The sequence below is a fragment of the Pleurodeles waltl genome, unplaced genomic scaffold (assembly GCF_031143425.1).
Source record: "Pleurodeles waltl isolate 20211129_DDA unplaced genomic scaffold, aPleWal1.hap1.20221129 scaffold_119, whole genome shotgun sequence".
NCBI classification, from domain to species: domain Eukaryota; kingdom Metazoa; phylum Chordata; class Amphibia; order Caudata; family Salamandridae; genus Pleurodeles; species Pleurodeles waltl.
Window position 1 is genome coordinate 732,095 of NW_027149825.1, and position 15,666 is coordinate 747,760.

Consider the following 15,666-nt stretch of genomic DNA (forward strand, 5'->3'; position numbering starts at 1 on the left):
GGAGTGGAAGTAGTTTGAAATAAAGTTCTTAGTACGGCTTGACCTACTGTGGCTTGTTGTGCAGATAACACATCTACACAGTAGTGTTTAGTAAATGTATGAGGAGTAGACCATGTTGCTGCCTTACATATTTCGGTCATTGGAATATTTCCTAGAAAGGCCATAGTAGCACCTTTCTTTCTGGTTGAGAGTGCCTTTGGTGCAATAGGCAGTTCCCTCTTTGCTTTAATATAGCAGGTTTGGATGCACTTTACTATCCATCTGGCGATACCTTGTTTTGAAATTGGATTTCCTGTATGAGGTTTTTGGAAGGCAATAAATAGTTGTTTTGTCTTCCTAATTTCTTTTGTCCTGTCAATGTAGTACATTAGTGCTCTCTTGATGTCTAATGTATGTAGTGCTCTTTCAGCTATTGAATCTGGCTGTGGGAAGAACACTGGTAATTCCACTGTTTGGTTTAAGTGGAACGGTGAGATAACTTTTGGTAAGAATTTTGGGTTTGTTCTTAGAACGACCTTATTTTTGTGTATTTGAATAAATGGTTCTTGTACGGTAAACGCCTGTATTTCACTTACTCTTCTTAGAGATGTGATGGCAATGAGAAATGCAACTTTCCACGTTAAGTATTGCATTTCACAAGAATGCATGGGTTCGAAAGGTGGACCCATGAGTCTTGTCAAGACAATGTTGAGGTTCCATGAAGGAACAGGTGGTGTCCTTGGTAGTATAATTCTCTTTAGGCCCTCCATAAACGCTTTAATGACAGGTATTCTAAATAGGGAAGTTGAATGAGTAATCTGCAGGTAAGCAGATATTGCTGCGAGATGTATTTTTATGGAAGAGAAAGCTAGATTTGATTTTTGTAAATGTAGTAAATATCCTATTACATCTTTTGGAGATGCATGCAATGGTTGGACTTGATTATTATGGCAGTAACAAACAAATCTTTTCCATTTACTTGCATAGCAGTGTCTAGTGGATGGTCTTCTAGCTTGTTTGATGACCTCCATACACTCTTGTGTGAGGTTTAAGTGTCCAAATTCTAGGATTTCAGGAGCCAAATTGCTAGATTCAGCGATGCTGGGTTTGGATGCCTGATCTGTTGTTTGTGTTGTGTTAACAGATCTGGCCTGTTGGGTAGTTTGACATGAGGTACTACTGACAGGTCTAGTAACTTGCCCATGTTGGTGCTATTAGTATGAGTTTGAGTTTGTTTTGACTCAATCTGTTTACTAGATATAGAGGGAGAGGGGGAAAAGCATACGCAAATATCCCTGACCAATTCATCCATAGAGCATTGCCTTGAGATTGCCGGTGTGGGTACCTGGATGCGAAGTTTTGGCATTTTGCGTTTTCTTTTGTTGCGAACAGATCTATTTGAGGTGTTCCCCAAACTTGGAAGTAAGTGTTCAGGATTTGGGGGTGAATTTCCCATTCGTGGACTTGTTGGTGATCCCGAGAGAGATTGTCTGCTAGCTGGTTCTGGATCCCTGGAATAAACTGTGCTATTAGGCGAATGTGGTTGTGAATTGCCCAATGCCATATTTTTTGTGTTAGGAGACACTACTGTGTCGAGTGTGTTCCCCCCTGTTTGTTTAAATAATACATTGTTGCCATGTTGTCTGTTTTGACAAGAATGTATTTGTGGGTTATCATTGGTTGGAATGCTTTCAACGCTAGAAATACTGCTAACAATTCTAGGTGATTTATATGAAACTTTCTTTGATGTGCGTCCCATTGTCCTTGGATGCTGTGTTAATTGAGGTGTGCTCCCCACCCTGTCATGGAAGCATCTGTTGTTATCACGTATTGTGGCACTGGGTCTTGGAAAGGCTGCCCTTTGTTTAAATTTGTACTGTTCCACCATAGAAGCGAGAGGTATGTTTGGCGGTCTATCAACACCAGATCTAGAAGTTGACCCTGTGCATGTGACCATTGTGATGCTAGGCACTGTTGTAAGGGCCGCATGTGCAATCTTGCGTTTGGGACAATGGCTATGCATGAGGACATCATGCCTAGGAGTTTTAATACCATCTTTGCGTGTATCTTTTGTGTTGGATACATAGCTTGTATCACCTTGTGAAAATTTTGAACCCTTTGTGGACTTGGAGTGGCTATCCCTTTTGTTGTGTTGATTGTCGCTCCTAAGTATTGCTGTGTTTGACACGGCAAAAGGTGTGACTTTGCATAGTTGATGGAGAAACCCAGTTTGTAAAGGGTTCGTATAACATAATCTGTGTGCTGTGAACACTTTGTTAGCGAGTTGGTTTTGATTAACCAATCGTCTAGGTACGAGAACACGTGTATTTGCTGCCTCCTGATATGTGCAGCTACTACTGCTAGACATTTTGTAAAGACTCTTGGTGCTGTTGTTATTCCGAATGGCAACACTTTGAATTGGTAATGTATTCCTTTGAATACGAACCTTAGGTATTTCCTGTGCGAGGGATGTATCGGTATATGGAAATACGCGTCTTTTAGATCTAACGTTGTCATGTAGTCTTGCTGTTTCAGTAGTGGTATTACGTCTTGTAACGTGACCATGTGAAAGTGGTCTGATTTGATGTAAGTGTTTAGTGTTCTGAGATCTAATATTGGTCTCAGAGTTTTGTCCTTTTTCGGTATTAGAAAGTACAGTGAGTAAACTCCTGTGTTCTTTTGTGTTTTTGGAACTAATTCTATTGAGTCTTTTTGCAGTAATGCTTGAACTTCTAGTCCTAGAAGGTCTATATGCTGTTTTGACATATTGTGTGTTTTCGGTGGGACGTTTGGAGGGAGTTGGAGAAATTCTATGCAATAACCATGTTGGATAATTGCTAAGACCCAAGTGTCTGTTGTTATTTCCTCCCATGATTTGTGGAACTGGCTTAGTCTTCCCCCCACTGGTGTTGTGTGAAGGGGTTGTGTGACCTGTGAGTCACTGTTTATTTTGAGGGGTTTTGGGACCTTGAAACTTTCCCCGGTTTCTTGGGAATTGGCCCCCTCTGTATTGGCCTCGAAAGCCACCCCTTTGATATTGTCCCTGGTAGGTAGGTGGTCTTGTTTGTGAGGTGCTGGCTTCTGTGGCTTGACCTCGAAACCCTCCTCTGAAAGTTTTTTTGCGAAATGTGCCAAATGTGCCTCTGCCCTGCGGGGAATAGAGTGCGCCCATGGCTTTGGCTGTGTCAGTGTCCTTTTTTAATTTTTCAATTGCCGTGTCCACTTCTGGGCCAAACAATTGCTGTTCATTGAACGGCATATTGAGCACTGCTTGTTGTATCTCAGGTTTGAAGCCAGATGTGCGCAGCCATGCGTGCCTCCTTATTGTCACAGCAGTATTTATTGTTCTTGCAGCTGTATCTGCTGCATCCATAGAAGAACGTATTTGGTTGTTGGAGATATTTTGCCCCTCTTCAACCACTTGTTTCGCTCGTTTGTGGAATTCTTTGGGGAGGTGCTCGATGAGATGCTGCATCTCGTCCCAATGGGCCTTGTCGTATCGCGCTAGGAGTGCTTGCGAGTTGGCGATGCGCCACTGATTTGCAGCTTGTGCTGCAACCCTTTTCCCAGCTGCATCAAACTTGCGGCTCTCCTTGTCCGGAGGTGGTGCGTCGCCTGGTGTCTGCGAGTTGGCTCTTTTACGAGCTGCTCCTACGACTACTGAATCAGGTGTCAGTTGTGACGTAATAAAAGCAGGGTCTGTGGGCGGTGCCTTGTATTTTTTCTCCACCCTTGGAGTTATTGCTCTGCTTTTAACAGGCTCCTTAAAAATCTGTTTAGCGTGCCTTAGCATTCCCGGGAGCATGGGAAGGCTTTGATAATGGCTGTGGGTGGAGGACAGGGTGTTAAAGAGGAAGTCATCCTCAATAGGCTCCGAATGTAGAGATACATTATGAAATTCGGCTGCCCTAGCTACCACCTGTGCATATGCTGTACTGTCCTCAGGTGGTGAGGGTTTAGTTGGGTACGACTCTGGACTCTTGTCCGATACTGGAGCATCATAGAGGTCCCATGCTGCCTGATCATCCTGGCTCATGGTGGTATGAGCTGGTGATTGTGGTGGAGTCTGTGCCGGTGATACATGAGTTGACTGTGGTGGAGAGGGTGGTGGAGTTATCCTCTTTACCACCTTTGCTTGTGGTGGCTTGTCTTGTTGCTGGAAGTCAAGCTTCCTTTTCCTTCTTATTGGGGGAAGAGTGCTGATTTTCCCTGTACCCCTTTGGATATAGATCCGCTTTTGCGTGTGATCTACCTCTGTAGTTTGTAATTCCTCCTCAAATCTGTGTCTTTTTAGTTGGGAGGACAGTGATTGTTCCTCTGAGTAGGAACTGGTTTTTGGTTCGGTTGCCGGGTGTTTTGGCACCGAAACCGTGTCTTTAGTTGTTTTCGGCTCCGACAAGATCTTTCTCTTTTTCGGAGTCTTTGCCTCTCGGTGCCGACCATCTTCGGTGCCGCTATCTCTGTGCCGAGCAGCTTCGGCGCCGCTGTCTCTGTGTCGAGTAGCTTCGGTGCTGCTATCTCGGTGTCGAGCCTTTTCTGCACCACTCTCTCGGTCCCGAGAGTGTTGCGTGCCTGTGTCTCAACCTGAGTCGGACAACTTCGGCACCAGCTCGCCCTTTTTTGGTGCCGATGGACGGTCACCTACTTTATGGATTATGCCATGGCCTGTTGGCAGTGGCGTCCCCTGGGCTTTGTCTGTTTTCTCGTGTGATCTTTCTTTCGACGTCTTACTCACGGTTGTGGTTGCTTGTCGACGTCGAATTCTTCGGAATCCGAATCGCGGATGGAGAAAGTTTCTTCTTCTTCCTCCTCCTCGAACCCTTGTTGTCCTGTCGGCGTGGAAGCCATCTGCAACCTCCTGGCTCTTCGGTCCCTGAGCGTTTTTCTCGACCGAAACGCGCGACAGGCCTCACACGACTCTTCCTTGTGCTCGGGGGACAGGCACAAGTTACAGACCAAATGTTGGTCTGTATAAGGATATTTACTGTGGCATTAGGACAGAATCGGAACGGGGTCCGTTCCATCAGTCTCGATGTTGCACGCGGTCGGGCCGACCAGGCCTCGACGGGGGATTGATAATACCCCGAAGGGTTACCGGAGCTCTTTAAGGCTCGGTGTCGATTTGCCCTAACTATCCCGATACCGAACGAAACAATACCGACTAATTTTCCGTTGATTCTGACTAACTTTCTGACCCGAAACACGGAGCGAAAAGGAACACGTCTGAACCCGATGGCGGAAAAAAAACAATCTAAGATGGAGTCGACGCCCATGCGCAATGGAACCGAAGTGGGAGGAGTCCCTCGGTCTCGTGACTCGAAAAGACTTCTTCGAAGAAAAACAACTTGTAACACTCCGACCCAACACCAGACGGCGGACTATGCACAGCATGTGTATCTGCAGCTACACATGCCACCGAACCTTTGGTTACTCACAGTCTTGGAGTCGCCTGGGGGTCCTCCCTGTAGCGTTGTTTCTTCACCAGTCGAGTCGGGGTCGCCGGGTGCAGTGTTGCAAGTCTCACGCTTCTGGCGGGAATTGCAGGGGTCTTTAAAGTTGCTCCTCTGGAAACAAAGTTGCAGTCTTTGTTGAACAGGGCCGCTGTTTCTTGGTCCTTTTAGAGCAGGGCAGTCCTCTGAGGATTCAGAGGTCGCTGGTCCTGGGGAAAGTGTCGCTGGAGCAGTTTTCTTCCAAAGGGGGGAGACAGGCCGGTAGAACTGGGGCCAAGGCAGTTGGTGTCTCAGTCTTCTCTGCAGGGTTTTTCAGCTCAGCAGTCCTCTTCTTCTTAGGTTGCAGGAATCTGAGTTCCTAGGTTCAGGGGAGCCCTTAAATACTAAATTTAAGGGCGTGTTTAGGTCTGGTTGTTTAGTAGCCAATGGCTACTAGCCCTGAGGGTGGGTACACCCTCTTTGTGCCTCCTCCCAAGGGGAGGGGGTCACATTCCTATCCCTATTGGGGGAATCCTCCATCTGCAAGATGGAGGATTTCTAAAAGTTAGAGTCACCTCAGCTCAGGACACCTTAGGGGCTTTCCTGACTGGCCAGTGACTCCTCCTTGTTATTCTCATTATTTCCTCCGGCCTTGCTGCCAAAAGTGGGGCCGTGGCTGGAGGGGGCGGGCAACTCCACTAGCTGGAGTGCCCTGTGGTGCTGGAACAAAAGGGGTGAGCCTTTGAGGCTCACCGCCAGGTGTTACAGCTCCTGCCTGGGGGAGGTGATAGCATCTCCACCAAGTGCAGGCTTTGTTACTAACCACAGAGTGACAAAGGCACTCTCCCCATGTGGCCAGCAACATGTCTCGAGTGTGGCAGGCTGCTAAAACCAGTCAGCCTACACGGGTAGTTGGTTAAGGTTTCAGGGGGCACCTCTAAGGTGCCCTCTGGGGTGTATTTTACAATCAAATGTACACTGGCATCAGTGTGCATTTATTGTGCTGAGAAGTTTGATACCAAACTTCCCATTTTTCAGTGTAGCCATTATGGTGCAGTGGAGTCCGTGTTTGACTGACTCCCAGACCATATACTCTTATGGCTACCCTGCACTTACGTCTAAGGTTTTGCTTAGACACTGTAGCGGCACAGTGCTCATGAACTGGTGCCCTCACCTATGGTATAGTGCACCCTGCCTTAGGGCTGTCAGGCCTGCTAGAGGGGTGACCTATCTATACTGCATAGGCAGTGTGAGGTTGGCATGGCACCCTGAGGCGAGTGCCATGTCGACTTACTCGTTTGGTCCTCACCAGCACAAACAAGCTGGCAAGCAGTGTGTCTGTGCTGAGTGAGGGGTCCCCAGGGTGGCATAAGATATGCTGCAGCCCTTAGAGACCTTCCCTGGCATCAGGGCCCTTGGTACCAGGGGTACCAGTTACAAGGGACTTACCTGGATGCCAGGGTGTGCCAATTGTGAAAACAAAAGTACAGGTTAGGGAAAGAACACTGGTGCTGGGGCCTGGTTAGCAGGCCTCAGCACACTTTCAATACAAAACATAGCATCAGCAAAGGCAAAAAGTCAGGGGGTAACCATGCCAAGGAGGCATTTCCTTACATTTGGTATTAAACATCTTGCATTGATAAGCAGTTTTTTCAAATCTACTATGGTTTGACAGGAAACATTTTGGGAACTGAGGCAGCTTACTTAGAAAAATGGCAGGGCTGGTCAATAAATACTCTCAAGGTATATGTGGTAGGTAGGATCCTAGTACGTTACAAGAAAAAAAACAAAAAAACAATCTCCTTACCTTCCTCTACTGCCTGTGCTTGAGGTACTTGGTGGCCTCACTGGTGTGTGTGAATTTGACAAACCTAAAGAAAAATACATGGAACGCGCTTTTTACACATTTACATACCATAAGGACTTATCAGTGTGTCAGCAGCACACATTAAAAACATGTAGCTGAAATACTTAAGGAGATGAGATGATAAAAGCTGAATAGGAAATAATAGTTGCAATCAAAATTTTGCACTGCAGACATCACTGAAGACATGAGTGATAGACTATTTGCATGTGGGGGTCCTGGAATATCTCATACACGAGACCTTTTAAGAATAAATCAAGCATTCTGAAATGCAGATCACTATGGCATACCCCCTCTGAGGCTACATTAACTATTTTTTTTTAAGTGCTTAAATTCACATGAAAAATATTCAGTATAGTAGAGCCAAAGGATTGCCAGAAAACCCCAGCTTCAACACAAAGCCCACTACTACTAAGTGAATGACATGTCTAAGGCTGAATCTAAAACACCATACCTTACCGAATCAACAGTTTGGGATTGCCTACTTGACTACAGACATTATTAAGCAATATGTGCAATAGATTTGGGCCGCTTCAACTGTAGCACCACATGCAAGCTGGTGAGGTACGCTTAATTTAGTGATGAACTTCCACATCAGAAACTTACAGGTTCAAGCGGTTTAATTTCATAAAAGGGTGAAAGGAAAAGAATTGTTGAATAACATGGTATTTTACCTATTAACAGAATGGAAATCGATGAAGTAGATGAGAGAAATAGATAGTAATAAGTAAACAGACTAAGCAACAATTGCTTACAAGTCCTGCTTTACGGACTGAAAAAAATACTATTTGCACTTGAATAACATTACCTGTTGATCCTGGAGACATGGATGAGGGCCCAGGAGAAGGATTCATAGTGCTTGTAGGCTGGGGAAGTTGATGACCCATGGAGATGTATCTACTCAGCAGCTGATCTAAGTTGCTTGAACCAGCGTCTTCTAGCTGATCAAAATGAAGAAGAAAAAAAGAAACATATTTCAACATGTTCTCAAATGTAAGCATTTTCATAATATTTCAACATCTAATGCTACATAGTATTAGTAATATATAAAGATAAATGCTTAGGTAAGTGGCTATACCAACTATGTATTTCCACATTTCTACCCAGAGATTGGTGTCTTTAATGAATCTGCTCCTGCACGTACTGCTCTGGATCTGCCAGAGCCACAACCTCAGCCACTGGTGGTGGGCACAAATCTGTTTCTTCAAGAACTAGCAATTTCAGTTGAGTGAATGGCTTAAATTGAATGTCTGAGACAGCAATGCTACCCACTCACCACTCCGACAACTGGCCTTGTAATCCAAATAAATGTCAAGGGAAGAGGCATGTGAGCTGTAAGGTACAAACCTCTGGTAAAGAGGTGATAAGAATGTTATTTTTCACTATCCTCCTGCCCTAGTCAAGCATCTATTTGTCCAAATCCCCCTCACCAAATAATGGCCAAGCGAAGCCAGACTGATGTTACTGTCAAGTTATCATCCACCTCCTACCGGCTACACCACTCTTCCTCCATGCACTCAACGGTGGCAAATGATTAAGCAAAATGTATGCGCTTTGGAATCGACCTAATGAATGCAGTTGTGATGACTAATGCAGCCACCAGAAAGGCTGCCAAGGTATCAGTACTCCAGAGAGTACCAATTAAAACAAGTCCCTATCTGCACAGCCACACCAGTGATGCAGTGTCTCCCCACCATTCCCCAAAGTAATAATGTGAGCAACTAGATCGAATCATGTCTCGCCTTCCCCTACCTCCATGGCCCCAGCCTGCTTCACAATGGAGCCTTATCTCTTTCAAACTCCTGCCACATCCAATCACGCCCCCCCCCATGACAGCTGCAATTTTGCAGAAAATGTAAGCAAACAAAAACATGAGGCTTTTAGAATCTGTGCTTTCTGAAATTAAGAACTTGGTTAATTTTCAATGTTTATACTCCGTTCATATCAGAGTTCATATAGGTATATCCTACAGTATATTGTGAGAGGAATTGTTTCTTTCTGATATTCATATATTGCCTGAAATGCTACAAAATGTCATTCACGTATACCACTTTATAAAACATCTTAATATAGAAATCCAAAATGTTTTTCAATACAAGAATAAAATTAAAAAGGCAGAACGATCTAATGATAAAAGGAAAAACATGCTGTTGCGACAAAAGGTAGGAAGGGCTAGGTAGACAAAGTGACATGTTCAGCTTTGTTTGAACTGCTACTGGCAGAATCAGAAATACATGCCTTACATTAAGCCTCTATAAGTGCACATTTAAATCAAATGTACTGGAGTTTCCCCACCTTGTACCACTGATACAAGCATCAACTCACAGTGAACACATAGTTTACTCAGATTTAAAAGGATTTACCAACTATACAAAATGAATAAGTGCACTCAAGGTCTATTATAGTCTTTAATTTCATACTGTTAATGGATCTTAACTACTCCATGTGTAACAAAGCTGAAGAAATGTTCACAGTGCTGAAATGGAATAAATGCTTCCAACCAATCATTAGCTAGCCATGAGACATCATCCTTCCCTTAGCATCCATAAAATCAAGAGTAGTGTTGCCATTTACATATGTTGTTTAGTGATGCTATTTACATTTGATAAAGTCATAAATACAAATTATGGAGTGTTGGAGCTATGCCCTTCCTCACAGTGTTACAGTATGCACAATCTAAAACCTCCAGCACAGCAGATCCTTTGGTAGCTGTAGGAAAGTGCCCTTGTTGGCATGGTTACCCCTCCCCCTCATTTTTTGCCTGATACTGATGCAAACTTTGATTGAGTGTGTGCCTGGATCATGCTAACCAGGCCCCAGCAACAGTGTTCTTTTCTCAAAACATGTACCTTTGTATACAAAATTGGCACACCCCTGACACCCAGATAAAAGTTAACCATGGTACCAAGGGCCCTGCGGCCAGGGAAGGTTCCCAAAGGCTGCAGCATGTATTATGCCACCCGAAAGGGACCAAGAACATACACACTGCCTTTGCAGCTTGTGTGTGGTGGAGGGGACAAACAGACAAAGTCGACATGGTACCCCTCTGAGGGTGTCATGACACAGACCACTGCCTGTGGCATAGGTAAGTCACCCCTCTAGCAGGCCTTACTGCCCTACGGCAGGGTGTACTATACCACAGGTGAGGGCATAGCCACATGAGCAAAATGCCCCTACAGTGTCTAAGTGCAGTGTAGCCATACTGAATATATGGTATGGGAGTTTGTCATTACGAACAATACAGCTCCATAATGGCTTCGCAAAAAAGTTTGGTATCAAACTTCTCAGAACAATAAACCCACACTGATGCCAGTGTTGGATTTATTGAAGCGTGCACCCAGAGGGCATCTTAAGAGATGCCCCCTGTATTTTACCCAATCCTTTAGAGCAGGGCTGACTGGTCTGTGCCAGCCTGCCACTAAGAGACTAGTTTCTGGCTACATGGGGTGAGAGCCTTTGTGCTCTCGTAGCCAGGAACAGCCTGCACTGGGTGGAGGTGCTTCACACCTCCCACTTCAAGAACTCTAACACCTGGCAGCGAGCCTCAAAGTCTCAGGCTTCTTGTTACAGTGCCCCAGGGCACCCAGCTAGTGGAGTTGCCTCCCCCCCCCTGCCCCCCTCCCCCCACCCCCAGTCAAAGCCCCTTTTTTGGCAGCAAGTCTGGCGGTGAAATTAGGGAAAGCAGGAAGGAGTGACCACCCCAACTAGGACCACCCCAAAGGTGTCCAGAGCTGACGTGTCCCCCTCCCGGCAGAATCCTCCATCTTAGGTTGGAGGACAGGAACCAAGCGATTTAGGTTTGTGTCCTCCTTCCCAAAGGGGGTGGACACAAGAAGGGTGTGGCCACCCTCGGGTATAGAAGTCACTGGCTACTGCCCTCTGACCCCTACAACGCTTCTAAATCCAGGACTTCAAGGCTTCCCTGAACCCAAGTCGACAGATTCATGGCAACCTCACAAGAAAGAAGTTCTGCTAAGCTGAAACCCCAGCAGAGAAGAAGGAGAAACAAACTGACTTGGCCCCAGCCCCACCAGCCTGTCTCCTGCTTCAGCGAACTTGCAACAAGAAAAGTGACGCATGCTGCAGGACCAGCGACCTCTGCCAAGCTCCAGAGGACTGCACTGCATCACAGAGGATCAAGAACTTCCATGGACAGCGGCCCTGTCAAAATAGAAACCACATCTAAGGACTCCAGAGCACACCGTGATCCGCGAGTCCTGACCACTCTGCACCAGATGCCCAAGTCCCGTGTCCAGATGGCCCAACCTGCTAGAGAGGTTCCCCAGGCAATTCTGAACAAGTGGCCACCCTGGGTCGACCGCTCCTGCCTGCCACAACGACGCCTGCAGTGTGAATCCAGAGGATCCCCCGGACCGCAAAAGCTCCGGACGAAGATATCCGACGCCTAAAGGTACACTGTACCCGCAGCCCACAGGGTTTGGAGAACCCGACCTCCAGTGCAGCAAAGTCTAGCAGGCGGCCCTCCTACTTGTCCAGACTGTGGTTTTACCGTTCTGACCCCCTGGGCCCAGCCTTCAGCATGTAAGTGACCCCTGGGGTCTCCTCACAAGAAAGCATCGTGAGCCCAACACTCTGTTTGCACCCTGCGCCCTGCCACCCATGTGCCACTGAGGGTGTGAGTTTCCCCCCCCCCATTTCCCACCCACCCCGATGCTCCTCTAAACACCCCAGGTCTGCCCTCTAAAGACGCAGGTACTTACCTGCCAGCAGACCTGAAGCAGAGTGCCCCAATTACCATAGGAGCCCATGTTGAACTTGCCTCTAAAGTGACCTCCGCACCTGGCCAGCCCAGTGTTGCTGGTGGTTGGTGTTTGGGGTAACTTGAACTCCAACCAGTGGACATCATAACGCCTGGAGACTGGAACTATAAGTGTTGTACTTACCTGCAAAAAGTACTAACTTTCCTTCCCCCAGGAACTGTTCTGAAAATTGCAGTCAACTTCTAAAACAGATTGTCATTTATTCAAAAACTGTATGACTCAACAATTCCAATCAAAGTGGTATTGATACATATCTGAAATACCTATACATTTTTGTACTTACCTGCAACTTGAATCTTGTGGTTCTAGAAATAAGTTAGCAAAAGGTATTTTCGCTATATAAAAACAACTGGTCTGGAGTTAAGTCACTGGGTGTGTGCTTCTTCTAATGTCTGTGTGAGTACAACAAATGCTTGCACTACCCTCTGATAAGCCAAACTGCTCGACCACACCACCACAAAAGAGATTATTAGTATTATTTATTTTAGCCTCTGCTAAGCCTCTGGGGAACCCCTGGACTTTTTGCATACTATGTCTCATTTTTTATTTAGTATATACAGAGACGGCTTCCTACAGTAGGCCAAGCAGTGTGTTTAGGATAGTGGGCTTTTGTAGCAGTAGCCCCCCCATGTTTTGCCTGGTATTTGATGCAAAACTGACTGAAGTGCACTGGGTTCCTGCTAACCAGGCCCCCAGTGCCAGTGTTTTCTCCAAAATTCCCCACCATTTGGCACCCCTGTAACTTCCTAGTAAATGGTGCCCCAGATACCTAGGGCATGGGTGCCAAAGAGGGTCTTCCAAGGTCTGATGCAAGTATTGTGTCCTCTCCAGGACCCATTCAACTAGCGCATGCAGGCATCTGTTCCAGAATGCATTTTTTTGTGCAGCTAAAGATGAGAACAAGACATTCCCCTAACACTGCATGCAATATATTTAAGTCACCCCTACTTCAGGCCTTACAGCCCTAAAGCAGGGTGCATTAGATTACCTGTGTGGACATATTTGGAAGAGCAGATATGCCCCTGCTATGCCTCTGTCATTTCTTAAACATAGTAAGTGATCAGGGAAACCATTTTAAGTGCATGTGCTGGACAATGGTCAATACAAGGTTCCCCACCTACAGGATGGCTTCACTGAAAATAGGGATGTTTGGTATCAAACATCTCGTAATAACAAACTCACACTGATGCCAGTGATGGGTTTATTAATATATGCACCTTGAGGACACCTAAGAGGTGCCCCCTGAAAAACCTACCAACTACCCATGTGCTGGCTAACTGGTCTTAACCAGTCTGCCACCAACAGGCCAACCCCCAGGGGGGAGAGCCTGTGCTCCCAGGAGGTCAGGAACAAAGCCTGCACTAGCAGGGGGTGTTACACACCCCTCCCAATCGAAGGGCCTGTGAATTAGCATTCCGAGGTAGGGGGCTTCAAAGAGCCCACAGCCATTGGTATGCAAATCTGCCTTTCCTCAGTATTGAGGAGATGCCGACCCCCCTGACCTAGGGCCAATTTGGTACACTGACAGGTGGAAAGATAAGTAGTCAGAAAGGCGTGCCCACCTTCAGGTCAGTTCCATCCCTAATGGGAAGGTTTTGCCATCTTGGTGATGGCAGAACTAGGAAGTCTGGGAAAGGGCTATGCCCCCTTCCCACAGGAAGCGGTCATAAGGGAGGGGGGGGGGATGGTTTGTGGCCAAGATGGCAGACACATCGGACATCTAATCCGTCTCCGTGCCACGCCCGGTTACTATCCTGTAAAAATTGTGACAGCCGGATTATTTAGCTGCACAGCACATGTCTCCGGGGGCTTAGTATTCCGCACCGCGGCTCTTGAGCTGTGCGGCTGCTGCCGAGGGGAGCCCGGACCAGTGAAGAGAGACGGGCACATGCATCAGCCCTTGTGTGCTGGCCCCTGAGGAGCCCGGAGGAAGAAGCCAGCTGTGAAAAGATGGTCCGCTGGGCCCTTGAAGGCGGAGGAACTTACCGAGGTGACCTGGATGGGGGTGGCCTATTCCAGCGTCCTAAGAGCGAGTGGCCTGCTGGGCATCTTACCTGGGAGCAGGCTTGCGCTGTGGTTGCGGCCTGCGGGCTGAGTGGGCGACCAGCCGTGGAGTGGCGCGCTTTCTGCGGAGGGTGTATTGAGGACTTCACAGCACTCCCTCCACCCCTCCAGATTCTTCGGTGACAGCTATCCTGGGGGCACATATGCAGACATTTGAGGACATACTTACTGTAGGGAAATGCCTCCTTGACATGGTTACCCCCTAACTTTTTGCCTTTGCTGATGCTAAGTTATGATTTGAAAGTGTGCTGGGACCCTGCTAACCAGGCCCTAGCACCAGTGTTCTTTCCCTAAACTGTCTCCACAACTGGCACAACCTTGGCACTCAGGTACGTCCCTTGTAACTGGTACCCCTGGTAGCAAGGGCCCTGATGCCAGGGAAGGTCTCTAAGGGCTGCAGCATGTCTTATGCCACCCTGGGGACCCCTCACTCAGCACACGCACACTGCCTCTCAGCTTGTGTGTGCTGGTGGGGAGAAAATGACTAAGTCGACATGGCACTCCCCTCAGTGCCATGCCAACCTCACACTGCCTTTGGCGTCGGTAAGTCACCCCTCTAGCATGCCTTACAGCCCTAAGGCAGGGTGCCCTATACCACAGGTGAGGGCATATGTGCATGAGCACTATGCCCCTACAGTGTCTAAGCAAAACCTTAGACATTGTAAGTGCAGGGTAGGTGTAAGGAAATGCCTCCTTGGCATGGTTGCCCCCTGACTTTTTGCCTTTGCTGATGCTATGTTTACAATTGAAAGTGTGCTGAGGCCTGCTAACCAGGCCCCAGCACCAGTGTTCTTTCCCTAACCTGTACTTTTGTATCCACAATTGGCAGACCCTGGCATCCAGATAAGTCCCTTGTAACTGGTACTTCTAGTACCAAGGGCCCTGATGCCAAGGAAGGTCTCTAAGGGCTGCAGCATGTCTTATGCCACCCTGGAGACCTCTCACTCAGCACAGACACACTGCTTACCAGCTTGTGTGTGCTAGTGAGGACAAAACGAGTAAGTCGACATGGCACTCCCCTCAGGGTGCCATGCCAGCCTCTCACTGCCTATGCAGTATAGGTAAGACACCCCTCTAGCAGGCCTTACAGCCCTAAGGCAGGGTGCACTATACCATAGGTGAGGGTACCAGTGCATGAGCATGGTACCCCTACAGTGTCTAAACAAAACCTTAGACATTGTAAGTGCAGGGTAGCCATAAGAGTATATGGTCTGGGAGTCTGTTTTACACGAACTCCACAGCACCATAATGGCTACACTGAAAACTGGGAAGTTTGGTATCAAACTTCTCAGCACAATAAATGCACACTGATGCCAGTGTACATTTTATTGTAAAATACACCCCAGAGGGCACCTTAGAGGTGCCCCCTGAAACCTATCCGACTATCTGTGTAGGCTGACTGGTTCCAGCAGCCTGCCACACTAGAGACATGTTGCTGGCCCCATGGGGAGAGTGCCTTTGTCACTCTGAGGCCAGTAACAAAGCCTGCACTGGGTGGAGATGCTAACACCTCCCCCAGGCAGGAGCTGTAACACCTGGCGGTGAGCCT

General features: G+C 47.2%; 1 protein-coding gene across 3 annotated transcripts in view; it reads right to left on the bottom strand.

Moving 5' to 3' along the window:
- Window positions 1-15,666, bottom strand: part of TRIM33 (tripartite motif containing 33) — a 502,696-nt gene that overhangs the window by 223,539 nt on the left and 263,491 nt on the right. For all 3 annotated transcript variants that reach the window (XM_069218910.1, XM_069218908.1, XM_069218909.1), the window contains 2 exons: window positions 8,081-8,213; window positions 7,216-7,279 (listed from right to left, as the gene is read on the bottom strand). In XM_069218910.1, the coding sequence (XP_069075011.1) occupies window positions 7,216-7,279; window positions 8,081-8,213 (197 nt within the window). The remainder of the gene's footprint in view (window positions 1-7,215; window positions 7,280-8,080; window positions 8,214-15,666) is intronic.